This window comes from Grampus griseus (assembly GCF_964374135.1).
Source record: "Grampus griseus genome assembly, chromosome: 2".
NCBI classification, from domain to species: domain Eukaryota; kingdom Metazoa; phylum Chordata; class Mammalia; order Artiodactyla; family Delphinidae; genus Grampus; species Grampus griseus.
The window spans coordinates 171,636,827-171,664,424 of record NC_139018.1 but is presented as its reverse complement, the minus strand read 5'-3'; the positions used below and the strand labels follow the sequence as shown (position 1 = coordinate 171,664,424).

Below are 27,598 nucleotides of genomic sequence, written 5' to 3'. Positions count from 1 at the left end.
ATAAAGTCAGGTTCTAACCCTCAAGATAGTGGTTGCCCTCCACCTGAAGAATCAGTATTGTTTTCCATTGATTTCTTCTTTTCTCTTTTCTTTTCTTTTTTTTTTTTTTGGCCGCACTATGCGGCCTGCATGGAACCCAGGCCACAGTAGTGAAAGCGCTGAGTCCTAACCACTGGACCGCAAGGAAATTCCCCATTTTTTTTCTTAAAGCACCACTTCCTACTAGACCTTTTCACCCATTGCCTTTCATCTGGGAATTTTAGAGATTAACCCTTTATTCCACTGTCAGAGACGGAACCCAGAGCTGGGTGGGTTGTTGTCCCCTTAATACGCCTTTGATTTTTATTGGGAGGATCCTTGTCATTTCAAACAAGTGTGGTCTATTTAGTCATTTCATCTGTTTCAGTGGACTTGGCTTGCCCGGATTCTGCAGTAAAGAGCCCTGGCTAGGAAGAGTTTCTGGGTTGAGGTCTGCCCAAGGTGCACTGTAGGCTTTGGAGCAAGAAGACTGCGAAGTTCTTTCAAAGAAAGAACAGCTTCTTTTTTTTTTTTTTTTTTTCTTTCGGTATGCAGGCCTCTCACTGTTGTGGCCTCTCCCGCTGCGGAGCACAGGCTCCGGACGCGCAGGCTCAGCGGCCATGGCTCACGGGCCCAGCCGCTCCGCGGCATGTGGGATCTTCCCGGACCAGGGCACAAACCTGCATCCCCTGCATCGGCAGGCGGACTCCCAACCACTACGCCACCAGGGAAGCCCAAGAACAGCTTCTTAACACTCTTTCTTTTCATTTAATTAATCACTTACGTTTTGCTTCATAGCAAAGAAGTCCCCAGCGGGCCTTCTCTGGGCTGCTATAGTAGCCTCCCAGCCTCACCTGCCCTTCTCCCATATTCCTCCAAAGTCAACGTGCAGTAGCGAGTTCTGATTCTGACCTTCAGTGCTCCATTGTCTGTCCTGACTCCACACCGACCAGGGCGTGGAGCCCAAGCTTCTCCACACAGGCACAGAATCTGCCCTGCTCTTTTTCCAGCATCGCTCGACCCTCCTCACGCGCCCCATGCTTCGGCCAAGCGTGTGTGGTGCAGCCCGTGCCCTCCTCTGTCTTTGCTCGGGCTGCCCTGGGCCACTCTCCCTCACCCCCGAATCCTCCTTCAGCGCTGTCTGCGCCATGAGATGCCTTGTACACCCCCCCGTCTTCTACTCCCACAGGGCTCTGCACATCCCTGATGACACACAGCTGCCCTTATGAAGTCTCTTTCAACTGAATATTTATTTTCCTAAAAAAGAAGTCAGTCGTGGGGCTTCCCTGGTGGCGCAGTGGTTGGGAGTCCGCCTGCCGATGCAGGGGACATGGGTTCGTGCCCCGGTCCGGGAAGATCCCACGTGCCGCGGAGCGGCTGGGCCCGTGAGCCATGGCCGCTGAGCCTGCGCATCTGGAGCCTGTGCTCCGCAGCGGGAGGGGCCACAACAGTGAGAGGCCCGTGTACCGCAAAAAAAAAAAAAAAAAAAAAGTCAGTCGTAAAAGAGATTATCCCTATGTCTGTAATTTGCAAGTGGGCAGAGTAAGTGAATCAATGCCAGCGTTTTGTTGAATGATTCAGGCAATTCGTAGCCGTTTACTCTGTTGTTCTTTGCCACTCCCCACTCCCCGTAACTGAAGAATACTGTTACAGATGTAGAGTATGTTGCCACTTTCTCAGGGTTTATGTGCAGCTTTCTTGGCAGAGAACTTCCTTGACATGCCTTTCAGAAATAAGGAAACATCATTTATGCTTTCATTCTTCAAATAATTGTGTTGGAGAGTCAGCAAAAATCAAAAGTGTGTGACATTATGTGTGCGCTTGTGTGTCCCTCAGCCTGTGGCGGCTACATCCTCACCGACTCCGTTGATACGATATCCTCTCCCCTGTTCCCTGCCAACTATCCATACAATCAGAACTGCAGCTGGATAATTCAAGCCCGGCCTCCATGTAAGTAACAAAAATAAAAAAGAATCCAGGATGCTTGGTGGCTGTGGGAAAGTCCAGCTATGACTCATGTTCTTATCTCCTCGGTGGTAACAATTGATGGCCTTCCTCTCCTGTTTTTGGGAGCCCCATTTCCTGATGTGCACAAGAACAAGGGTTTCCTAATCTGGTAGGAAGTAACTTTTACTGTTTATTCTTCATTTAATTATTTTTTAAATTTCAAGGCCTAGCAAAGGAAACGAAACAAAGCAAAAAGCTGTAACCTAGTTGAAATGACAGGCGTGTGAGACTGGGGGTAAGCAAAAATAGTGGATAAATAAATAGTTTTTGACACCTGTGCCTTGAGTGCAGTAGATGCTCAAGGCAGTTGCTGAGTGAATAAATGAACAATAAGAACCGTAGACTGGAAAATTAATAACTCCTAGTTTGGAGATGCAGTGCTATGAGCATATTGGTCTTCAACCAAGGTGGAAGTTAATTACAAAACCTGGTCTCTCCTGTGATGCACGTATTTAAAAAAGAATCCCAGCATAGGCCTTAAGAAACATGGAATACGTGCTTACACTGTGTTCTTTTTAGAATCCTAGAAGCTTGTTTTCTGCTCTGGTAGTAAGGATTACTGTCCACATTTTACAGAGAAAGTGAAGAGTTTCCTAAAGACTCAAGCAGAATGACCGCGAAGAGGGTGATCGCAGGGCCGTTAGGAATCTCGTTCCAAAAAAGCCCTGCCCTTCCTTGAGGTTTTCAGGAAAAACGGATGATTTCAGACGTCCTGTGGGAATGGCATTAAGTTCTTTACTCCGCTCTCTGATTAATGACCTGTGTGGTAATAGGAAAGTCACTTACGCTGATGAGGCCCCATTAGCTAATCTGAAAAAAGAAGAGTTTGGCTTAAATATTCTCTAACATTTTTCCTAGGCATGTTAAGCATTAACAGAAGGGTATCTTGATTGCCCTGCATGTCATTTGGGGGTCAGTGATGTAATCCTTAGGCAAAGAAAGTAGCCAGGAACTTAGCCTTGGTAAAGAAGTCCCCTGCCTCGAGTTCCACAGTCTGGCACCTAAGGATAATTTCTAAACCATTCTAAAGCATTTAGATGAAAGAGGTCACTGGTATAAAGACAGCAATAGGGAAAGATCCTATTCGGAAGATTTGGGACCCTGGAAGAAAACAAAAGGAAAATGTACCCAGGCACATACCTTTCTGCAAGTAATTCAAAGCTCTCTTTATAAATGAATGAACTTCCGTTTCCCGGGTTCTGGCCTTAAAGTAACACTGAGAATGCTAGGATACGTGTGCCAGAGAGGAAAATGTCTTATATACAAGCACAGGTAAAGAATTAGAATTTAAGGAAACTATTCTATTAAGAAAAATACTTCTGCGAGGAACACAGCAACAGTGGATGCATTCCCCATCGTCCGTGAAATAAACCCACCCAAGGGCCCTTCTCCAAGGGTTCTCTTCCCAGTACCAGCGTTTCAGAATCTACAGACATTTTCGAAAGCATGGATTCAATTACTCTTCAAAGGAAAGCTTTTAGCAGAGCGGTTGATACTTCTCCTCTTCACCCCCCTCCCCCATCCGTCCCCCTGTGCACATCTGCCAGATTCATGGCTCCCCTGCTGGAGAAACAGCAGGAGAAAGGATCAGAGGTGAAATAGCATTCCCTGTATGTTTTGTTTGCCAGAACGTTATTAAAGAGTCTTCTCTTTTTCCCTTTCAGTCAATCATATCACCCTCTCCTTTAGCCACTTTGGACTTGAAAGCAGCACAACGTGTACTCGAGACTTCTTAGAGATTTTGGACGGCAGTCGTGATGATGCGCCCCTCCGAGGTACTGCCGCGCTCACTCGCTCACATCTGTGGCCTTGGCTTTTTACAGTTTCTGTGCTTACGTGTGTATATACTGTCATTCCAGGTTAGAATGTTTCCAATAACTATGAAGAGCGTCATAAGCCATGTAAAGATAACGAGAGGCTAAGAAAGCAGGATGTAATATGGTGTTCAAGAAACTCAGCTTGTTCATATTCAAGGACATGAATAGTTTATATATGTATTTTTTTAATTGAAAGTTGTGATTGCTTTAGACAGTAGTGAAATGCAGTGCATTCCAGCATTAAGTAGCATTCTCTGAGAAATTTCTTATTAACATTTGACCACAGTGCTGGTACTCAAATTGAGCATGTTTCTTTTGGTTTTGTCCTCAGTGGAAACAAAAGAACAGATAGATAGATAGATAGTAGATAGGTAATCTAGAGTTCTGTTTGTAAAACATCCCAGTAGAAATTAGGGATTGCTGCTAAATAGTTTCTGAAATGTTCTCAAGCAAAATAATCTCAGGTTATTTAAACATTCTCCATGAGTCACTCCTGAGTTAGGAGTAGTGTCAGGGCCTTAGTTAGGGACAGTGTCAGTGCCTGAGTTGGGAGTATTTGAGCTTTGTCATCCAAGGTTCTCATCCTGCGCTAGAAGACAAGCTCCATCAGAGAAGGGACTTTGTTTTGCCCATTGCTTTATTCCCAGTGCCCAGAACAGTGCCTGAGATGATAACAGGCAATTGAGGAATACTCTCTGCTCTCTGCAGACTTCCGATTGTATTCCTTGAGATTTTTGTCTGTAAGCATTTAACTGAGGTTGAGGCTATATTATTTAATGGACACTTATATAACACCTTGTGCTGAGTGCTATCCTAAGAACTTTATAAACAGTAACTCAGTTAATCCTCATACCCTTATGATACAGGATTTCACTGTTATCAAAGGTCCCCTCTCTCAAGTGGGGAAACTGAGGCACAGAGCACTTAAGTAACTTGACTCAGGTCACGTAGCTGGTAAGTGGCAGAGCCGGGAGTTGAGTTGAATCCAGGTGTTTTGGTTCCAACATCCACGTGCTTCTCTGCTCTTATATGTTGCTTTTAAGAATTAGCACGTGTATTTGCGCAGGTCCCTACCGCACGGGAGAGTTTAGCATTCGTTACATTTGGCGGTCATCTGTATTACTCTGCCTCCCCCTAACAATCTTTACCATGCTTATGAATCACCTCCCCTATGCTTGCATTCATAGCTCATTCTGAATTATCAGGCATCCTCCCCAACACTGACCCTAAGTTAAATGTTTCTCCTAATAGTGTTTTCTTCTGTTTGCTTTGGTCTCTTGTGATGCTAGTAAAATACGTGTTTACTTGTCATCATTCATTCTCCTTGTCACCGTCTTCATTATTTAGGCCGATACTGTGGCCCCTCCATGCCCCACCCCATCACTTCCTTCAGCAATGCTCTGACACTGAGGTTCGTCTCGGATGCTATAGCGAATTTTGGTGGTTTCCACGCCACGTATGCTGCATCAGCATCAGGTAAGAATGGTAGCAAATGGCGCTACTAGGTTAAGAGAAATGTGTAGAAAGTCCTTGGTTTGTTATTTGGGATCCCTCTACATTCAGCATTCGGAGCTAGTTTCCTAGCTCCCCTCTATGACTAACCTCGCTATCTTTCATATTAGGTCAACACGCGTGTAAAGTCTAGCAGTAGTGAACTCTATGCCACATCTTCTTTATCCATTCGTCCATCGACAGACGCTTAGGTTGTTCCCATACCTTGGCAATTGTGGCTGACGCTACGCGGATGAGCTCTGGAAGCGGGGAGAACTGGCTGGAATGATCTTGGGAGACTATCTTGTCGGTGTCTCCTTGTTCTCCTTCATGATACGTTTGTTAAGGGAGCCCCTGATGGACAGTGTCTGATGGCATCTCTTATGGGTGGACAACTGCTGTTCTTTAGTCTCCCTGGCCTCACAGCTGCGCTCAGGCAGGGCTGGGTGTTGGCACTGATGCAGGATGGATGGTGGCTTATGGGGAGGAGGGGAAAGAGGGGCACCCAGTGCTGGGGCTCTTAGCCAGGAGAGTGCTGCTGGCTTCCTGGTTATTAGCAGCTAAAAGCCTTAGAACACCAAGGAGATGTGTGCATGTTTCTGTGCTCTCCTGAGAAGGAAAAGCTGAAATACTGCCTTCTGTTCTAGGCCAGGGGTGAAAGTCATCCTGGTCAGCAATACCGAGGGACTACAGAATTCAAATGAGTCTTTTATTACATAAAGTTAGAGTTCACAGGGAGAAAAGGCCTTTAGAAAAGAAACCACTGAGATTCCTTCTAATCCACCATACCCTGTGGCTTTTAGTTTTCAGAATCTTTTCCTTATTATATATGATATGGATTTTTTTTATTATGAAATGAAAATGGCATATCCTTTGACGATGCTAACAGCTGTTCTAGTGTTCTTTCTCCTTTATCTTATGGTGTCTTGTATTCAATATTTAATCTGCCACTCACTTTGTTTCTCTTTTCTTCTAGCTTGTGGTGGCATCTTCCACATGGCTGAAGGCATCTTCAACAGCCCTGGCTACCCAGAAATTTATCCCTCTAATGTGGAATGTGTCTGGAACATTGTCAGTTCCCCTGGCAACCAGCTCCAGCTGTCTTTTATGTAAGTCCTTTTTTTATAGTATATTGTTTCAGGGAGAATGGATCTGCAGGAAGGAAGCAGTGTTACTAATAGGATGGACAACTAATAGCATATTTGTCCAAACAACTGTTAGAGAATGTGGTGGGAACTTCAGGAAGTCTGTTTCCATATTTCCTCCGTTTTAGTCATAGTTTAGGTTATAAATAGCATTAAAATTCTCTTGCAGTGGTTTTAGAGTCCTGCCTAACATTACCAAGAGTACATGCCTGAGCTCTTGGTACATTACTTTTTGGAATTCTCATTTTCAGAGAACATTAATTTTATCGTTTTTTTAAAAATTAGGAACATTTAGATTCTTTCAGAGCATCACTAACATTCTTTCTTCCAGGAGAAATCCCCATCTCAGTTAAGCCTTCTTCACCCTTATGTCTTATCCCCATGCTAATCCACCATTGTCAGAAAAGACGGGTTTATTTGGTATCAGCAGAGAATTGCAAAGATGAGTTTATTTAAGATCAACAGGAAATTGCAAAGATGAGTTTATTTGGGATCAGCAGAGAATTGCAGTTTGGGGTCTGCAACCATGGCAAGACACGTGCAAGTCCCTGTATTGCGAGAGAAGGAGAACACTTCTATAAAGAAGAAAAGGAAGTTTAGAGGGTTATAATAAACAGAGAATCCAAGGCTTCTCATTGGTTGAGCCCTTCAGGAAAGAAGAGAGGCCTTTCTTCTTCCTGTTGGACTCTGCTATTTCTGCAGGGCATGAGAGCTCCCCCTTTTGGTATCCTGACTCTATTTAATTGAGGTTTCTGTTTATTAATTTTTTTATATTTCCCCCTTTTTATCATAATCTTTCTCTGAAATCATTGCTGATCTAGAGTCAGGGTTTCTAGTTTCAGTGGATTTTTGTGTGTCAATGTCAGGAAGGACCTTTCCTGGTATAGTATTTCATGTCAGAGGGAAAGTGAACAGATTGAAAATCTATTAAGGTCACGTCTGAGTAATTAGGAGGGGTAGGAGGGAGAACTCTCAGGTGCTTTTTATCTAAAGTCCATATGATATCAAGATATAGACATTGGAGATCATCTGAAGCCTTCTGTCATCCTCAAAAGTATATCTTGGGAAAGCTGTCTCGTCAGATGTCGTCTGCTTCAATTCCAGAAAATGTTTACTTTCAGGTCACCAGGTGATGTACAGGTACAGTCAGGGTTCAGTGATTTCTTTAGGTGTGCTACATAAATCCAAGAGTCTGCTTCTCAGAGCTTGGTGTCACAAGGGTTGGCTAGCAGTCCCTGATAGGGACCTTTCCAATGAGGTTGAAGTGAGTTCTTCTGGAGGACTCTTTTGCAATAGACAAAATCTCTAGGTTGCAAGATGTGATGCTTAATGTCTTCATCTCCCAAGGGTACACTGTGAAAAGATCGCTCTATTAAAACATGGTTATTTTTAATAGAGGCAATTAATGCTTTGCAATGTTGGAATATCTCTCCTTTTATCAGTCGTGTGTCAAAAGAAGTGGGAACCAAGTGCATTGGAAATTATGTGACTATCTCAAATGGTAAGAGTTTATGAGTTCCAAAAGCGGAAGATCCAAGATTTAGAAGGACAGATGGCAGTGCTTTTGACCAAGATGTTTGGAGGGCCTCTATAAATGTTGCCAATTGAGTCTTAATGGTGCTGTTAGTGTGTTCGACTGAACCAGAGGAATAAGGGTGGTGAGCACAGTGAAAGTGTTGTAAAACGAGCCAAACAGAGCAGACTTGTCAAAGTACCTGGCCAGTAAAATGGATTCCTTGATCGCTATGAAGTTTGAGATGAGTTCCCCAGGTAGGGATCATCTTTTCCAAAAGGACTTTTGCCACAGAAGGGACAGTAGGCTGTCTGCAAGGGAAGGCTTCAGTCCAGTGTGAAAACATATGGACCATGACTAAAACATATTTATATCCATTAGAGGAAGAAATTGTATGAAGTCCACTTACCAGAGCTTGAATTGTCCATTAGGCAATATACAGTGTCTGGGAGCAGTACGAACGGGCTTCCCTGGTTCTACTTTGGACAAGTGGGACAAGTGAGGGTTGGCACTTTTTTCAGCCTTGTTAATGTTTCTCCTCTAATATTGATTCATGAAGGCTATCATCTTGTCAGTAGAACAATGGTTTAATGCACGTACAGCAGTGAGGAGTGGGAGTTTTAGAGTGTTGGGTGGGAATAGGTTGTTACTTGATGCAAACCAGAGCTTTCTCTTTTTATCAAACCAACAATTATTGAATTCCAATCTTTTTTTTTTTTTTTTTTTTTTGGTACACGGGCCTCTCACTGCTGTGGCCTCTCCCATTGCGGAGCACAGGCTCCGGACGCGCAGGCCCAGCGGCCGTGGCTCACGGGCCCAGCCGCGCCGCGGCATGTGGGATCCTCCCGGACCGGGGCACGAACCCGTGTCCCCTGCATCGGCAGGCGGACTCTCAACCACTGTGCCACCAGGGAAGCCCAGAATTTCCAATCTTGTTTTCCTTTTTCTGAGGCTGATTGCTGGGCTTCTCTAGCCAGTTTTTCTAAATTTCCCTTTGGACCACGACAGAAGTTTGGCTGCTATTGGTCCCTTTAAGGGCAGCATTCCTTACAGAAATATCAGCAAGGTGATTTCCCTTCGCTTCCAGAGAGTCAAGTTCAGAATACCCCAGAATCTTAATAATAGCTGAAGTGGCAGGTGAAATTATTGCATCCAATAATTCCTAAACACAGGGACCATCTTAAATTTTTTTTCCCACTGGACGTAAGGAAGCCACATTGCTTCCACAATATTCCAAAATTATGAGCTACTCTAAAAACATATCTACTATCAGTATAAATATTGGCAGTTTTGTCCTTGGCTAAATATAAGCCCATGTAAAAGCATGTAATTCAGTCTGGACTGAAGTAACCATAGGTAAAGATGCTGCGTCAGCAACATCAAAAGGAGTCTTAATAGCATACCTAGGACTGTAGTTGCCATTATCACCTTTTAAATGAGAACCATCAGTGAACCATGGGAAGTCAGCATGACCCAGTGGAATTCCCTGTAGGTCATCCTGAGGAGTCAGGAGGTGGTGCATCAGTGTTAAGTGCCACGAGGGACTTTGCTGGTGATGGAGGGAAGAGGAGTAGCCGAGTTAAGGTTATTACAATGGAAGAGAGTTATGTAAGGAGCAGTTAACCAAAGGACTTCACAGGAGGTGAGGTGGCTGGCTGGGAAATGTTGAGTGTGATGAGAAGTCAGAACTTCTACTGTATGAGGTACAAAGATGGTTAAAAGGGATCTCACAATAATTTTCTTGGTGATCTTAACCAAAAGGGGAGTGGTTGTAATGGCTTTAAGACAAGGGGGATATCCCCATGCTACAGGGTCCAGTTGCTGGCCATAATACCCTATGGGTCAATGGTGGTCCCTGTGTTTTGGGATTAGTACCCCAAAGGCATTCCCATTCTTTTCATATACAAAAAGGAAAAAGAGAATCTGAACATTGGGATGCCCAAGGGCAGGTGGATTCACCAAACTCTCCTTTAGGGCCTCAAAGACTATGTCATCTGTTTCTTCTCTTAAAATTGCATTGAGGTTTTTATTGTTGAGTACAACGTACAGAGGTTTAGCCGTAGGAGAGAAATTTGGAATCCAATTTCAACAATAATCAACTAGCTGGAGAAAACGTTGCAGTTGTGCTTCGTTTGGGGTTTTGGGAAACTTAGGTCACCATGAAGTCTATCTGGATCTAGATATAGCCTTTGTTCTGATAGCAGATACCCTAAATATCAAACCTGGGTTTGGGCAAACTGCAATTTTCCTTTGGCTACCTTGGGTCCCTTTAAGGCTAAAAGCTTTAGCAAGTGGATGGAGTCTTCCTGTGAGGAGGCTTGAGAAGGAGCTCAAAGAAGCAGCTCATCCACCTATTGCAACAAAGTAGTTTAATCTCCAGAGAATTTTGTATCATCCAGGTCAGCCTTCAGGGTTCCTGAGAAATAAGGACTCTGAGTAGAACCCTGAGGCATTACTGTCCAGGTTAATTGGTTTTCTTCCCAAGTAAAGGCAAAAAGGTATTGGCTAGCTTCCTAAACTGGAATACTAGAGCATGTACTACGTGAATCAATTACAGGAAAGAATTTGCTTCCAGTTGGAATGACGTCAGTATCATATAAGGGTTAGGGACAACAGAATGTCAAGAGATAACAATGCTGTTGATTGTTTTGAGATCCTAGATAAACCTTCACCTTTGACCTGTAGGTTTTCTCACCAGTAAAATGGTAGTGTTTCAGAGCACAGTACAAGGGATTATGAGGCCTTGAGCCTTATAATTTTCTATTAGGGGTTTTATGCCTTGAAGATCTTTTTTTAAAAGGTTTTTGATTAATTCTGGGAAGAGGTTTTGAGAGGTCTACTTAAATCTTGACGGGAGGTTTGTTGTGAATTTTGTTGCTGTGAATCTCCAGCATAAGTTGGAGATTTTGCCCATAAGGAAGGTGGTAGCTGATTCAGTGGAGACAAATGATAAGTATTTCCAGAATCAGCTCTAGTACTATCAGAGGCAGAGGCTGCTTTATAGTAATGGGGTTGAGCACCGAGAGTGTGGCTCTGGTGTCAGTTAGGACTGGAAGAGCGTCATCCCCGATCTAGAGAAATGTTCCTCCATGCCGACTAAGAGGGAGAATTGGGGAAAATCCCTGTAGAGCCCCATCAATGAGAATTGGGAGGATGTTGAAAGGCTGGTTAGAGGGCTGAAGGCACCTGAAGCACTTAAATTTGTGACAATCTCTTCCAATGTCCTGGCTCTTTGCAATAATAGAAATTAGTAGGGTTTTGGTTTCATTTAGGAGCCTTCATTTGCTGGGGCTGAAGATTAAGAATTCTGGCAGTCTTCCTCTGAGGTGCCTTATGTAGAGTTTGAGAGAGCTGGTTTGCCACATTAACTAAATCTGGAATAGAGTTTCCCATTCCATCCTGGTCCTTTTTCCTAGAAGGGAAAGGTCTCAGTTCAGCCCATTAATAAACATAGAGTTAAAAACTACCTGGGTAGAATCAACATCTAAAGGAAGACCAGAATTTTCTTTAAAAATAACCTGAAGTTGATTGTAATAATCATGAACAGTTTCATCAGATTTTTGTGTGTATGCCTGGATTTTGTTCCAATCAACAGGTTTTGGAGAAACCCTAGGAACTGCTTGATGAAGCTGCCTAGGGATTGGCCAAGCCTGATCATATAATAAGATAGCAGGCTGAGGACTTTCATATAATAAGATAGCAGGCTGGTGCAGTGGATAAGAATCTGCCTGCCCATGCAGGGGACACAGGTTCGATCCCTGGTCTGGGAAGATCCCACATGCTGTGGAGCAGCTAAGCTCGTACGCCACAGCTACTGGGCATACGAGAGCCCACGTGCCACAACTACTGAGCCCACGTGCTGCACCTACTGAAGCCTGAGCGCCTGGAGCCCATGCTGCTCTGCAACAAGAGAAACCACCGCAATAAGGAGCCCGCGCACCGCAACCAAGAGTGACCCCCGCTCGCCACAACTAGAGAAAGCCTACGCACAGCAACTAAGACCCAACACAGCCAAAAAAATAAATTAAATTAAAATTAAATCTTTAAAAAAAAGATAGCTGGCTGGTCTCCCAGCTGTAATTCTAGAGACCTTTTAGGATTTCCCCCAATTAGTGGTTTTCATCCAATGCTGAGCCTGGCCCTCACTCACCAGCATATGAACTAGCTGATATAAGTCAGAGAAACCAGGTTGACAAGTTTGAATGACTATATTAAATTGTCCAGCAATTTGTGAGCATCTCCAGTGACTTTGGGAAAGCCTTTGCTTATGGATTGCAGTTCAGCCTTAGTCCAGGGAGTACAAAAAACTAAGGGCTTAGCCTCTGGATTCTCAGAAGACTTATGTTTATTTTTTTTAATAGATCTTTATTGGAGTATAATTGCTTCACAATACTGTGTTAGTTTCTGTTGCACAACAAAGCGAAACAGCCGTATGCATACACATGTCCGCATATCCCCTCCCTCTTGAGCCTCCCTCCCACCCTCCCTATCCCACCCCTCTAGGTCATCGCAAAGCACTGAGCTGATCTCCCTGTGCTATGCTACTGCTTCCCACCAGCTAACTATTTTACATTCTGTAGTGTATGTGTGTCAATGCTACTCTCACTTCACCCCAGCTTCACCCTCCCACTCCATGTCCTCAAGTCCATTTTCTATGTCTACAAATTTATTCCTGCCCTGCAACTAGGTTCATTAGAACCTTTTTTTTTTTTTAAGATTCCATATATATGTGTTAGCATACAGTATGTGTTTTTCTCCTCCTGACTTGCTTCACTCTGTATGACAGACTCTAGGTCCATCCACCTCACTACAAATAACTCAATTTCGTTTCTTTTTGTGGCTGAGTAATATTCCATTGCATACATGCGCCACATCTTCTTTATCCATTCATCTGTTGATGGACACTTAGGTTGTTTCCATGTCCTGGCTATTGTAAATAGAGCTGCAGTAAACATTATGACACATGACTCTTTTTGAATTATGGTTTTCTCAGGGTATATGCCTAGTGGTGGGATTGCTGGGTCATATGGTATTTCTATTTTTAGTTTTTTATGGAACCTCCATACTGTTCTCCATAGTGGCTGTAAACAGACATATTCTGACAAATGCAGAGGAAACAGGAATGGGAAGAGTTTCAAATGGGGAAGCTCATTAAGAGAATTAGTATGGGGGAATTGGCAGTACAAAGGAGGCATAGGTGGTGTAGCAAGGAAGGAGGAAGATGGCCCCGGAGATGAGGTCTGACCATGAGGAGCCAATGGAGAGACCAGATGGTGCTGGAAGAAGAGCCTGAGGCGTTGGGGGCCATTTTATCTCATTAATTATGTTTGCCTCAGTTAGCCTTAAAATCTTATTTTGTAGAGAGGCAATTCTAGGCTCCAGATAATGTTGGGAAGCCTCAAAATACCAAAGTAAGTATTCCACACATTTCTGGAAATTTTTGAGCTATTGTAGTCTACTTTGGTTCTAAGAAAGTTAAGTTTGGGGATTTCAAAAGTTCCCCACAATGACCATTGATATTCTAAATTGCCTTTTTTTTTTTTTTAACATCTTTATTGGGGTATAATTGCTTTACAATGGTGTGTTAGTTTCTGCTTTATAACAAAGTGAATCAGTTGTACATATACATATGTTCCCATATCTCTTCCCTCTTGCATCTCCCTCCCTCCTACCCTCCCTATCCCACCCCTCCAGGTGGTCACAAAGCACCGAGCCGATATCCCTGTGCCATGCGGCTGCTTCCCACTAGCTATCTACCTTACGTTTGTTAGTGTGTATATGTCCATGACTCTCTCGCCCTGTCACAGCTCACCCTTCCCCCTCCCCATATCCTCAAGTCCATTCTCCAGTAGGTCTGTGTCTTTATTCCTGTCTTACCCCTAGGTTCTTCATGACATTTTTTTTTCTTAAATTCCATATATATGTGTTAGCATACGGTATTTGTCTTTTTCTTTCTGACTTACTTCACTCTGTATGACAGACTTTTATCGGGTTGGTCCATTTAGTTAGGAATGTGCATGAGGAAGGACTTCAGTCTTAAACATGAGATCTGCCAGAGTCCCTGTTGGGGGTGTGGGTACTCTCAAAAACTGGGCTTCCATTTCTCAGAGGTTTTTCTCTAAAGTAAAAGAACAATTTTCAAACATTTTACAACACAAACAGCTCAATTCAAACAGCTCGGAAGCCTGAATAACAGCCAATTCTAAGGAAACGTCTTGGTCCTAGAGGAGCCAGGCCAAAGGTTTTTTCAGCCAGTGTCCAGAGAATAGCCCTTTGCAAAGGAAAATGCTGAAGGCTGGACAAAAGCTGGCACAGTTTCAGTGAAACAGCCCCTGCTCCTGAAGGAATGGGTGGAAGTCCAGCCAGTTTCAGTTGAAACCGCCTGATCTCAAATCAGATAGAAGTGCCAAGTGAATACTCATGTACAGAACAAAGCATTGACCAGAAAGATGAAGCTTTGAAACAGATTCCGAATAAAACCTGGAGAGCTTCAAACGCTAAGAGAGTGTGAGCTTGGATCCAGGAGAAGGACATACCATAAAACTCCAGGGTTGGCAAGAAAAACAGTGAGTGACAGTGGGCTGGATTTGTGGGTACCATACCTGTTTGCTTATCAAACCAATGAAATGTTGATCTGAAATAAATAGAATGCCAGATACTTCTCCATCGAAGATGGGTTTATTCAGGATCGGCAGAGAATTGCAATTCAGGGTGTGCACCTATGGTGAGCCCCTGCAAGTCCCTGCACAGCAGAAGAAGGAGGAGGATGCTTTTATACAGGGAAAAGGAAGCTGGGAGGGCTTCAGTAAACAGAGTCCATGGCTTCTCATTGGCTAAGTCCATGCCAAGAAAGAGGAGGAGTCTTTCTTCTTCCTCTTGGGCTCTGCTACCTTCACAGGGTGTGAGAGCTCCTTCTTATGGTTTCTCAGCTTTGTATAACTGAGGTATCTCTTTATTAATTTTTTACAGAATTTAGTGGTTGATTTGTAAAATCACTCTCATGTTCCTCGTTGAACTGTAAGCCTTTTTGAATATGGACTATGGACATGCAATCAACAGTAGGATCCTGAGTGGTCTTAGGTTAAATTAAACAACAATAATATATTTTCTGGAAGTTGTTAGTGAAAAGCACATGGTAAGTGAAATGGGACCTTTTAATCCCATCAGTAGAGAGATACTTGTGACATGCCACACTGGTAATGAGTGCTTCATAAACATTGGATGATAAGACATTGGTATTTATTTATTTATTGGCTGCATTGGGTCTTCATTGTGGTGTGTGGGCTTCTCATTGCAGTGGCTTCTCTTGTTGTGGAGCACAGGCTCTAGGCGTGCGGGCTTCAGTAGTTGTGGCTCATGGGCTCTAGAGCGCAGGCTCAGTAGTTGTGGCTCACGGGCTTAGTTGCTCCGCGGCCTGTGGAATCTTCCCGGACCAGGGATCAAACCCATGTCCCCTGTCTTGGCAGGCAGATTCTCAACCACTGCGCCACCAGGGAAGTCCCAAGACATTGGTATTTAAATTGCCATTTTAAATTAAAAGTTATTTGTTTTACTGTGTCATAGATTATTGGGCTTTGGTTGGGGTTGATAATTCTGTCTTGAAAAGAATATAAGAAGTAACTTGCTTGGAGAGAAGATTGTTTTGGAGACACTGCTCTGTTTATTCAAAAAAGTCTTGCTCCTCTTCTAGGCATGCCATTCTGTGCATCAAGAATGGATTTTTAAACATGAAAGAGAAGTCCTATTTGTGGACCACATTCAAACATCTCAAGTTACTTTGTTTTAGCCCATCGATCAGACAGTGCCTCTTCAGGGTCCAGCTGGCATTGTGTCAAAACAAAGACACCCTCTGAACACCTGAAAGGCAATACAAGTTTAAGTTGCCACGTGGGAAAGAGGTTTTGTTTGCTTTTGTCTTTACTAAAAGCACAAAGTTTTGTATGGGAAAAAAATATATATATGTGACCATATATATATAACTATATATATATATAACTATATAACTATATAACTATATATATATATATATATATACTTCTTCGTTCAACAAATATTTATTAAGCCCCTACTTTATACACATAAGCACTGTTGCACCCTTGCTAGATGCTTCATATATAAAGCACATGTTAATCCCATAATTGACGTTTTATATCCAGTGATGAATAAACCATGAACATCGTTCTTATGATAAAGTTCAAAGTCCTTCACACGGCTTAATAGGCCTCATAATTGCTAGACCAAAGGGCCTTTTCTGGTCTTTTTCCTCTTGGTCTTTACCACAGTCACATTCTTGAACAATCTGATGTTCAGTGGTTCTCAGGAACTGGGCCAGGTACTGGGAATGTTTAAGACAGACAACATCCCATTTCTTGTTAAGTTACTAATAAGTTAATGTCAAGAAGCTATTTGTTTAAAACCTAAAGAGATTCATTTCATCTATAGGGGATAATCATATCCATATAGGGCCATAGGTGTGATCAAAGATGTTAAATTTTAAATGTGTACCACAAAGCTGATGCACACCTGATGTTCAGTGGATGTTAGATTCTCTCACTCTGCCATTTCTAAAGTATCTTGTGTGGCAGTTCAGAGTCAAATCCAAATGAACAACACTGGGCTTTCCTCCTAGAGGGTGGAAGGTAAACACAAAAAGCCAGTGTCATTCATTTTACTCTTCAGTGGACAGTAAGTCCTGATTATTGCATAAGCAAATCTTAATGCTTCATCTTTTTCCTGTCTCATCCATAAGAAGTTAATTTTGATTATTTTGTGTTCCTTGCTTGAGTTTTATTTTTAAAGTATAAATCTGTGGAATGCAAGATGCTCCCCTCTATGCAGATGATACTGAGAAGGGCTTTATGGCCAGGCCTCTGAGTTATTTCTGCCCTGGTCTAAACTATATCCAGATGGGTGCTTGGAAACTTCCCCTGGGGTGGGTGAGAAGCATATGAAAAACATATGGACTATGTCAAGTTCTAAAATATGGGGTTTGGATTGTGGACACGGCGGTGAAATCGAGTAGGGAGAAAAGCTGGAGAAATTATGGTTGCATCTATAACACAAAAGGAGGGGGGAGAAATAAAACCCCCAAAGACATTTTTTTATAAAACAGATATTTAAAGGAATGAACAGAAAATGTATTTTCTGCTGGCAGAGTCCTTTTCAAATGCGATTGATCTAGGTTCAAGAATCAAAATGAGATAATGAGAAACAGTGACTGTACTATTTTTGTTCCACATCATATTTTTACCAGCAGATCTGAGCCAAAGTGTTTGGCAAGAGGATGGATTTGCTTATAAAATGAACCGGACTAAACGAAAGACTTCCAAGAACAACAAAACGTTTTAAAAAGTCTAATTTGATTCTTACAGGTATCATCCTACCATCCTTTCTGATGAAATGTCTTTTGTGACATTTAGCATTGGATTATACCAGTCTGGTACAAAAAACAGAAAAACCTTGCACTTAGTGATCTTCTCGACCATTGGACCAAACTTTCTTGTGCATGTTGATCACCTGGGATCTTGTTAAAATTCACATTCCGATACAGTTGGTTGGTGGGGCCTGATGCTTCGTTTCAAACAAGCACTGGGGTGACGCTGATGCTGGTAAACCACGTGCAGCGTTTTGAGTAAAGATTTCGGGGCAATTTCATGTAAGTCGCCTGCTGAGGAGAATGATCACCCCTTCCTCCTTCTTCTGAAAATCAGAAGAACACAGTTTTAGCATATGGTACCTTGTTGATAACGTTCTGATATCATAACAAAGCTGAGCCTGAGTTTAAGAGCCCAACTTGACAGCTATTCTAAGGGCGGATTCAGAACAATTATTTGCCAGAAGTGATGGTAGTTCTGAACTTTGTCTCATGAAGCATTAATTTGTCAAGGAGGACAGTGGAGGTAAGACAACTGTGTGGCTTGTTTAGCCTGATGTGGGTCTTCCCTGATCTCTTCTGTGCTCGGTTATCAGTCACAGCTTGCTGCTAAGACTAAGTCTGAACTATAGATCCAGAGGATCTACACTGTAATAACCCACCTTGGTGGGATCGTGAGAGCCACAGACTCACCGTCTGGCTAGAGACCTACCGGTGCTAGTATATGGCTTGAGAAGCCAGTGGTAGAGCAGAGCTGACCGGTTGGCTCCAGGGCTCTGGTCGGCAGTGAAGGCTCAGAGGTGTGCCAGATACATTGATCCCAAAGTGAGCAGTGAGGTCCCAGAACCTCCAGGCTGGTCAGCTGTACCTTAAGCATCCTAACCTGTTAGCTGAGATAGAGCCCGGGGAGGGCGCTGTACTTACCATCATGTGAAGTCTTGCTCACATAATGTTGAGCAGTGACTGAAAGATACACAGCGAGGAAGTAAGTTTTCTATTCTCGAGACATTTTTTTCCCTTCCCAATGTTTTTTTTCTATAGTCCTACTAGACCATTCTTTCTTCTTCTCTTTGTCTTGTCCTTCTTCTTCTCAGCAAAAATTTCTTTCAGTTACTTCTGAAAAAAAGAATTGTTTGCACTCACTTCATTTACTTTAAAAAAAATTAAATTGCTTTTATATTTAAAAATTAATTTTAAATAAATAAAATATTACAGGGAAGCATCACATCCCCTTACCTTCTCATCACAGAGATGACCCATATTCTGAATTTTATGTCTATCACGTCTATGCATGTTTATATCCTTTTATTATATATATATCAATAATATATATATATACATGTCTCCATACACACTACCTAATATTGCTTTCTGTTTTACATTTTACATAAATGCAATCATACTTACTGATTTTACTGGAAATACATTGAATTTATAGATTAATTTGGGGAGAATCTTTATTGACTCTTCATACTGAACTTGGAGTATCTTTCCATTTATTCAGTCTTCTTTTATGTCCTTCACTAAAATTTCGTGTTTTTTCCTTAAAAGTCTTATAGATATCATGTTACATTTATTCCTAGGCATCTTATTTTTTGTTGCTATTAAAAATGGTGCCCATTTAAAAATCATGGATGTACCCTGTCCACCTTACCTAAAATAACCCTCCTTAATCACTTGGTTTTTTCCTCCTGGAGCATATCACTACCTCATTATATTTCTATTTATTTGTTTGTTATCTATCTCTCCTTCTAGAATGTAAGCTCCCCGAAGGAAGGAACATTGTCTGTTTTCTTCATTGTCCTGTCCCAGTGTTTGGCAATATAGTAGAGAGACAAATATTGTTGAATGAGTGTTGACTAAGTTACGTCTTGTAAATTTTCATTTGCTGGTATAAGGAAACCCTATTAATTTTTGCATATTATCTTTTTTTGCTTGTTTTGTTTTTTCACACACACACACTATATTTTATTTTTGCAAGAGATAAATAGACTGACACCAAGCATTGTAAATTTGCATATTATCTTATCCTGCCACTGTTCCAGTCTCTAGAATTGCCCAAAATTTTGTCTCTTGTCTGCTACTGTATCTTCAGTGCCTAGAAAAGGACCTGACATGTTAAGGTGCTTGGAAGATATTTATGAATGAATGAGTGCTCTTGAATATTGATTTATAGCACTTCCTTTCCAATTCTTACAACCATTCCCCCTTTCCCTATCTTATTGCCCTGGAGAACCCTTCAGTATACTGTGCAACAAAGTGATGAGCAAGCTTTCTTGTGTTGTTTCTTATTTAAATTAAATGTTTAAAAACTTTTACCTCTAAGTATATTTGCTGTAGGTGTTTGATGGGCAGTTCTCATCCAGCTGAGAAAATTTCCCTCTATTCCTAATTTTCTAAGAGTTTTTGTGATGAATGGGTGTTCAGTTTTAGCGAATGCTTTACTGCAGTTGTCACTGATTCTCCCTTCATATATTTTTCCATCTTTTTTTCTCTTTAAATCTTTGTGTGTACGTGTGTGTGTTGAATTGTTGTAATAGATCTTTTCATCTTAAACCATTGTGAGTCCAACCTTATTAAGATTTACATATTTTACAGATTGATGGATTGATTTAGCTAATATTTTATGTAAGATTTTTCATCTGCATTAAGTGAGATTGACTTAAACTTTTTCTTTCTTTGACCTCCCTTGACTGATTTTGCTTCCAAGATTATATTAAATTCATTAAATAAGTTGGACTCTGTCCCCTCTTTTCTATTTTTTTTTTTTTACGATATACACAAGATTAGGATTGGGATGTTGACTTATTGAAGCTTTGGTAGAGTTCCTCTATAAAATAATCTGGGCTCAGGTATTTGTTTCCTTTTGTCTGCAGGCAATTTTTAATACTGACATTTTTTGATTTAATGGTATTTTTAGGTTTTTCCATTTTTTTCTTCAACTAGTTATAGTATTGTATTTTTATAAAAATTGTCTAAGTTCAAATTTAGTGGCATAGGTTTTTAGTAAATTTCATTATAATTCAAAAAATTTCTAGTATATCTGTTGTTTTGTCCTTTTCTTATTAGTAATATTGCTCACTTAAGCTTTCTTCTGTTATTGGTCAGTCTTATTGGAGGTTTATACTTTGTTAGTCTTATCAAAAGAATAGCTTTTGGTTCCTTAATCTTTTCTAGTATTTTCTACATTTCTGTTTCACTAATTTCAGATGTTGTCGTGTTATTTCTTCTACTTCCTTTATGCGGTTTGTATGTTTGTTTTTTGTTTTACTAACTTCTGGGATTAGACATCTAGTCCACTTTTCTTAGTATTAGTTCTTTTTTACCATAAACATTTAAGGCTATAAATTTCCCTCTAAATAATGCTTTGACTACACTCCCTAAGTTTTATAGGCCCAGCACACTTCTACTGCTCAACTCTGCCTGTTTTAATACATAATGTGTTCACTCTCATTCAGTCCTAGATATATTCTAAATTGCCATTATGATTTCTTGTTTAACACCTGGTTTATATAGAAAGTTGTTTTACATATACAAATTGCGGGATCTCTTTGTTATCTCTTTATTACCCTGTTCTAATTTTATTCTATAGTGGTCAGAGAACATATTTTTTAATAGTTTTAATATTTTCTGAGACTTGGTGTGTTGTCAACTATATATTGATACATTTTTATGCATGTTAATGGGCACATGAAAAATATAAATATAGAGAATTTATAAATTCTAATTGTTGGGTGTTATAAAAAGCTTGTTATTGTCTTGTTGTTATTGTAATTCATCGTCTTATGGAAATCACCAAAAATCATCTAATTTACTCCTTAATATGTGTGAAAAATAATCCTATAGTGGACCCTCTAAAACTGCTCCTTTAAAAGTTACTAATTTACTTTGAGTAACCAAATCCTATAGCCCAACAGTCCCCAACCTTTTTGGCACCAGGGACCGGTTTCGTGGAAGACAGTTTTTCCATGGACTTGGTGTGTGGGGGGTGGGGGGGATGGTTCAGGCGGTACTGTGAGTGATGGGGAGAGATGCAGAGCAGCAGATGAAGCTTCATTTGCTCGCCTGCTCGGGGGTTGGGGACCCCTGCTATAGCCTGTTCTTAATCCTGGATCTTTCTGTCATATGACACTCTTCATCACTCTCTCCTTAATTTTCTCTTGGCTTCTGTGACATGACACTGATCTTGTTTTTATCTTACTTTCCAGACTATTCTTGGGTTTATTGCTTCCTCTTCCTTTCACTGAACTCAGAATATGGGTGTTCCCTAAGCTTCTGCTCTTATCTCTTCTCTCTCTCTCTATGTATCACTCCCCACTTTTTCATTTCTAAACCCCCAATCTAGCCATGTTTTCAGCTATTTTCATGTGCGTACAGGTGATTTCCAAATACAGCCTCAGAGTCTCTTCTGAAGCCCAAACTTGGCACCATGAATTGGGTTGAATTGGCTTTATACTTGTGGATCCTCCTCTGGACCATCTCTTCTATTATATTTATCTATTTGTCTACCCTCCCACCAACACCATATTACCTTGATTATATCCAATTTTTTTAAGCATTGAGGCCAATTTTTAAAGGCATTCATTGAGCATCTACGTGTTCCAGACTCTTTATATATGTGACTAATGCCAATTACATGAGGTAGATCTTATTTCCCACCCTCCATTCCCCCATGTCATCATAATTGCAGAATATAAAGAAGTTGAGTATGCCATGCTTGAACGCTAGCGTGTTTTAGTGCAAATGCCATGTTTTTTCTACCTTTACAGAAATTAAGTACAGATGCCTTTGATTGGCATTTAAGCTCTCCCAAAATTAACCCATCATACTGCTCCAGTTATGTCTTCTAATGTTTTCTTAAAGGTACTCAGTATTCCAACCAAACGAGACCTCTCACAGATTTCTAAATATGTCCCACTCTTTCTGCATATGTGCTTTGGTTAGCACGCATTCCCTGCCCACCATTTTTGCACCTTAAATCCAGCTTATGTTTACATTTCCATCTTAAAAAAAATCTCTCCATCAAGCTATTAGTGAACCTCACAATTGCATGTGATACCTCTGCCTCAAAATAACTCTGATGGCATGATATTCTGTCTTCTATATTCTGTTTTTTTCTATCTTGTTGCCCAATTTTCCCCCAGAAAGAAAACTCCCTGAAGGCAGTGTATTAATTGTCTTTTATCTCTTGAATCACCATTTCAACAAATTTGAGTATAAGAAATGTTTTGAGTTAGCCAAAAGACACTGTGATTAAAGTTAAAGCAAAAATTTAAAAACCAAACAGGTCAACCCAGCAAGTGATTCAGGATAATCCCCAAATTTATTTTATCCGTTAAATCCCTAATTTTGTTTTTTCCAATCAGAACTTTCCAGGTGGAGGAGTCTCAAGACTGTAGCAGAGATTTTGTGGAGATCCGGGAAGGAAACGCCACTGGTCGCTTGGTGGGACGATACTGTGGAAACGTCCTCCCTCTCAATTACTCATCCATCCTTGGGCACATCCTGTGGGTCCGATTTGTCTCCGATGGCTCGGGCAGTGGCGTGGGCTTCCAGGCTGCATTTACCAGCAGTGAGTTGGTTCTCTTTTAGTGATGGCTTCCAGAACGTGTCCTACAAACTAGAAGGATAGCGATGTTTTCAGTAATGCATTAAGAACAATTCCCCTATATTGAATGTCTCTGTGGAATTACTTTATTATATACTAGAAAAATTAAATTATATATGAATGACTCATTAAGAGCCAGGGAGAGCATGCTCAGTGGTTCTAACATTCTTTTAAAGCTCTAGTGTCTACCTAATTTTAAGTGAAACATTTTTTATGATATTGCAATAGAGAGTTTTCTAATGTATCATCGTTTCAGTTTGGTATACTTATATCAAATGTGTTTCATTTGATCCCATAAACTCTATATTCCTCAAGTTAAAAATGTTTACTCTGGGGGCTTCCCTGGTGGCGCAGTGGTTGGGAGTCCGCCTGCCGATGCAGGGGACACGGGTTCGTGCCCCGGTCCGGGAAGATCCCACATGCTGCGGAGTGGCTGGGCCCATGAGCCATGGCCGCTGAGCCTGCGTATCCGGAGCCTGTGCTCCGCGACGGGAGAGGCCAAAACAGTGAGAGGCCCACGTACTGCAAAAAAAAAAAAAAAAAAATGTTTACTCTGGTACAAATAAACCCATTTACGAAACAGAAATAGAGTCACAGATGTAGAAAGCAAACTTACGGTTACCAGGAGGAAAGGGGAAGGGGGGAGGGATAAACTGGAAGATTGGGATTGACATATACGCACTACTATACATAAAATAGATCACTAATCAGGACCTACTGTATAGCACAGGGAACTCTACTCTAGACTCCATGGTGACCTATATGGGAAAAGAATCTAAAAAAGAGTGGATATATGTATATGTATAACTGATTCACTTTGCTGTACAGCAGAAACTAACACAAATTTTAAATTAACTAGACTCCAATAAAAATGAATTTAAAAAAACACAAGAAACGTTTACTGTTACTTTAGGATATTCCTAAGTGCTCAGATATTGTAATAACAGGATATTCTTCTAATAGGATAAAATGTTAAATATTAATAGCTATTCTATATGTTGTTTGAAAATGTCAGTTTCTCTTACATAGTTAAAGAAAAAAAAAACATGTTTCGTTCTTTTTTAACATGAAGTAAAATAGGTAAACCAAAATTATAGAACAGGGCTGGTGATACCCCTTCCCAAGTCACCAAGTTCCCTGGGGTCTGGGAACCCAATTTTACATGGGACGCGATTGCTTGTTTTCACACCATGTGGTCTTCTAAGGAGATGGAATTCCATTCACAATATCACCCTTCTCCAAAGAATTAATAGATAGCAGAGAAACCAAAAGGGAAGCAGTATTTCTTTCAGTGTTCAGAAAAGAAATTGCAGTCAATTAGAAGTCCGTCCTTTTTAACACCCCTTGGCTTTTGTTTCTTTCATTTGACTAAGGAGCTGTTCTAAGTAGGTCTGATTTACTACTCTGTTTTCCTTCCTAGTATTTGGCAATGACAATATTGTGGGAACTCAGGGGAAAATTGCCTCTCCCTTATGGCCCGGAAATTACCCCCACAACTCCAATTACCATTGGATAGTGAATGTGAATGAATCTCAGGTTATCCATGGTAGAATCTTGGAGATGGACATGGAGGCAACACTCAACTGCTATTATGACAAACTAAAGGTGAGTTTCCAAGAGCAACTGATGTTTATACATTTTGGTGACTTGCTATTGGCAACCATAGATCCAAGTTAATGTCTATTCAAGCATTTACAAGTCATAGGGGGTGGTCTACCCTACATCACGAATACGCCTTCCAGGTTACCTGAACAATGGTGATTCTGGTAGTATAATTATTATCTTTGATTCTGTAACTAACTTTTTTTCCGCATTATTGTAATCTTTCTGTTGGGCTTTATCTAAGCTTGTGTATGTGTCTTAATTAAGAATTTATTCTATCTTATATCCCATTACCCTGTTTATTCTCCTGTTAGAGTGTTAAAAATTTGAACAATCATTTTAAAGTAAGTAAATATAAGTATATAAAAATCGTGGCGATCATTGCCATCCAGACATTGGCAACTGCATCAATTCCAGAAACACTATCAGATTATTTTTTATCCAGTTTTATTGAGGTATATTTGACAAATAAATATTATATATATTTAAGATGTACAACTAGGTCTTTTGATATATGATATTTTACAATTTTATGTTGTAAAATAATAATCACAATCAAGCTAATTAACATATCCATCACCTCAGATGGTTACCATCTTCTTTCTTTGTTTCTGGTGTGGTGAGAATACTTAAGATTTACCCTCTTAGCAAATTTCAAGTATATACATGGTAATATTAGCTGTAGTCACATTGTTCTACATTAGATCTTCAGAATTATTAATCTTGCATAACTGAAACTTTGTACCCTTTGACCATCTCCCTGTTCCCCGCTCCCCCCATCTCCTGGTAAACACCATTCTACTTTCTGCTTCTATGGGTTTCACTATTTTACTATCAGATTCTTGAGGGCCAAGATTCTGTCTTATTCATTTTAGGTCCACAGTGCTTCACATAGAACCTAGTCCTTGATAGATGCTCAGTAAGTTGGAAAAACTTATTAGCTAATTTGAAATCTGAGCTTATATAGTAGCTTCAATAGAGAAATATGTAATAACACTTATAACGAACTTGTTCAGATTATTTACAAGATGGAGGGAAGGATATGAAATGTAATTGGAGAGATCCATCCACATGTGAAGAAAAAGATAAACATGCTCAAGATTACGTATTTGGAAACTATCAGAAAATATGTCTCTAACTATGTAATCTAACATTTTCAACCAAATGAAAGAGATTTCTTGCATGCTTTGAGTATGCTAAGCCCTCACAAGCTGTGATTCTGTTGCTGTTATTAATTCTGCTTCTTTTCTTCTTTGGAAATGTGAACTCCTTCAGGATACCTGGCCACTTTCTCTCATTAGACTTTTCCTTTTTCTTGTGACTTTTCCTTTTTCTTGTGACTTTCCCCCTTTCTTCCTAATTCCTCCCTTTTGTGGCCCCAAAGCACATTTCATAGACACTGTTGTTGTGCCACTATCCTGGTTCCTACTTTTCCACCCATAAGTTTTACTGTAAATCGAATAATGAGCTATATCACATGGAGCATAGTTACTAATATAATTCTGCAGGGAAGATATAGATAATTTTAAAACATTTAATTACTTGCAATCGTAGTTTATACTCCGTGGTTTTCTATTTATGAGGAAAAATGGAGGTGATTGCCTGAGTTCAGTGCTCTATTATCTGTCCCTTCCATGCAGGTTTATGATGGGGCTGGCATTCATTCCCGCCTGATTGGAACCTATTGTGGTACCCAGACTGGCTCTTTGAGCTCCACTAGAAGTTCTTTGACATTTCAGTTTTCTTCTGACTCTTCAGTCTCAGGGAAAGGATTCCTTTTGGAGTGGTTTGCAATGAATGCCTCTGTTGGACCTTTACCTACCATTGCTACAGGTGTGTTTGGTAATAAATGAAATTCTTTTTAGGGGCTGATATGTGCAGACTAATATTTCAAAGGTTCCTACTAATAAGGGCCAAATACACAAGTGAATAAAAAGAGTAATTACAGTCTCAAAACCCTTCCTCCATATGTTCAGGTGTCCTTTGAATTTCATAAATACTTAGAGATTAGATGTTTATTTCAAAAAAATGCTGGTTTCCCATTATATTTTCCATAATAGTTAAGGGTTTGATGTCCATAAGATATTCTACTTACAATTTCTAGAAATCGCTTTAGAGATCTCTGAAAGTTTGGTTTGTAAATACCACACACACACACACACACACACACACACACACACACACACTCACACACACACACACACACACACACACACACACACCCTAGGATCAACAAATGCAAGTAACTGTTTTTCCTCTATGTTACCTTTTAAGTGTGCCTTCAGAAATGCTTCAGTGTGTCCTTAGCTTGTTGTAAACCCTCATGTTTCAAGGTAAAGTTGGCCTAAATTTCAATCTTTCATTTTACTATTTTTAAGACATTTTAAATTCCCCCAGTAAGCTGTGTTTTGGGAGACTGTGCTTTTCTTTTGAAAATTTGTTTAAACACTTTTGAATGGCTCTTGTGAATTTGAGGGTTGACATAGAATAAATTCAGCAGATATTTCTCATGGCATATTCTCACTCCTTGAAATATTTGATTAGGACATATTATCATTGGATCTCATTGAAGAATATTCAGACTTTGAACTTGTTCTAAGACTAAACAGACCCTAAAAGATTAGAGTCTGTTTGCTTCTAGCTTCTTGGGAATTCTGTCCTAAGATGTTATTTTCACCTCTCTTGCAAGGTGCTTTCAAAACATTGACTATGAAACTCTTCCTTAAAATATTAATCTATTTATCTAAGAGCAAAGAGCCATCAGCAAGATTGCCAAATGTAATTTAGAGCTATCCATTTAAGACTGGATAGCTCTTATAAGTAAACTTGAGTTAAGCTTCTTTTATGTCCACAAATCTCAAGTTACAGAAGAAATCACTCATGCAAAACATTATATCAATAAGTATATTGTAGTACTCAAAAAAAAGTTCTCTTCTCATACATATATTCCATAATTATGTGATTGAAGTGGATGAGTGAGTATAGTATAGTATCATAAATCTCATTTCTCTTAATGAAAAACGA

The 27,598-nt window shown here is 40.5% G+C and overlaps 1 protein-coding gene across 1 annotated transcript in view; it reads left to right on the top strand.

Moving 5' to 3' along the window:
- CUBN (cubilin) overlaps window positions 1-27,598 on the top strand; it is a 264,469-nt gene that overhangs the window by 138,776 nt on the left and 98,095 nt on the right. Inside the window, exons 33-39 of the mRNA XM_082649450.1 lie at window positions 1,855-1,968; window positions 3,690-3,800; window positions 5,190-5,318; window positions 6,310-6,442; window positions 22,731-22,936; window positions 24,393-24,577; window positions 26,215-26,407. Of these exons, the coding sequence (XP_082505576.1) occupies window positions 1,855-1,968; window positions 3,690-3,800; window positions 5,190-5,318; window positions 6,310-6,442; window positions 22,731-22,936; window positions 24,393-24,577; window positions 26,215-26,407 (1,071 nt within the window). The remainder of the gene's footprint in view (window positions 1-1,854; window positions 1,969-3,689; window positions 3,801-5,189; window positions 5,319-6,309; window positions 6,443-22,730; window positions 22,937-24,392; window positions 24,578-26,214; window positions 26,408-27,598) is intronic.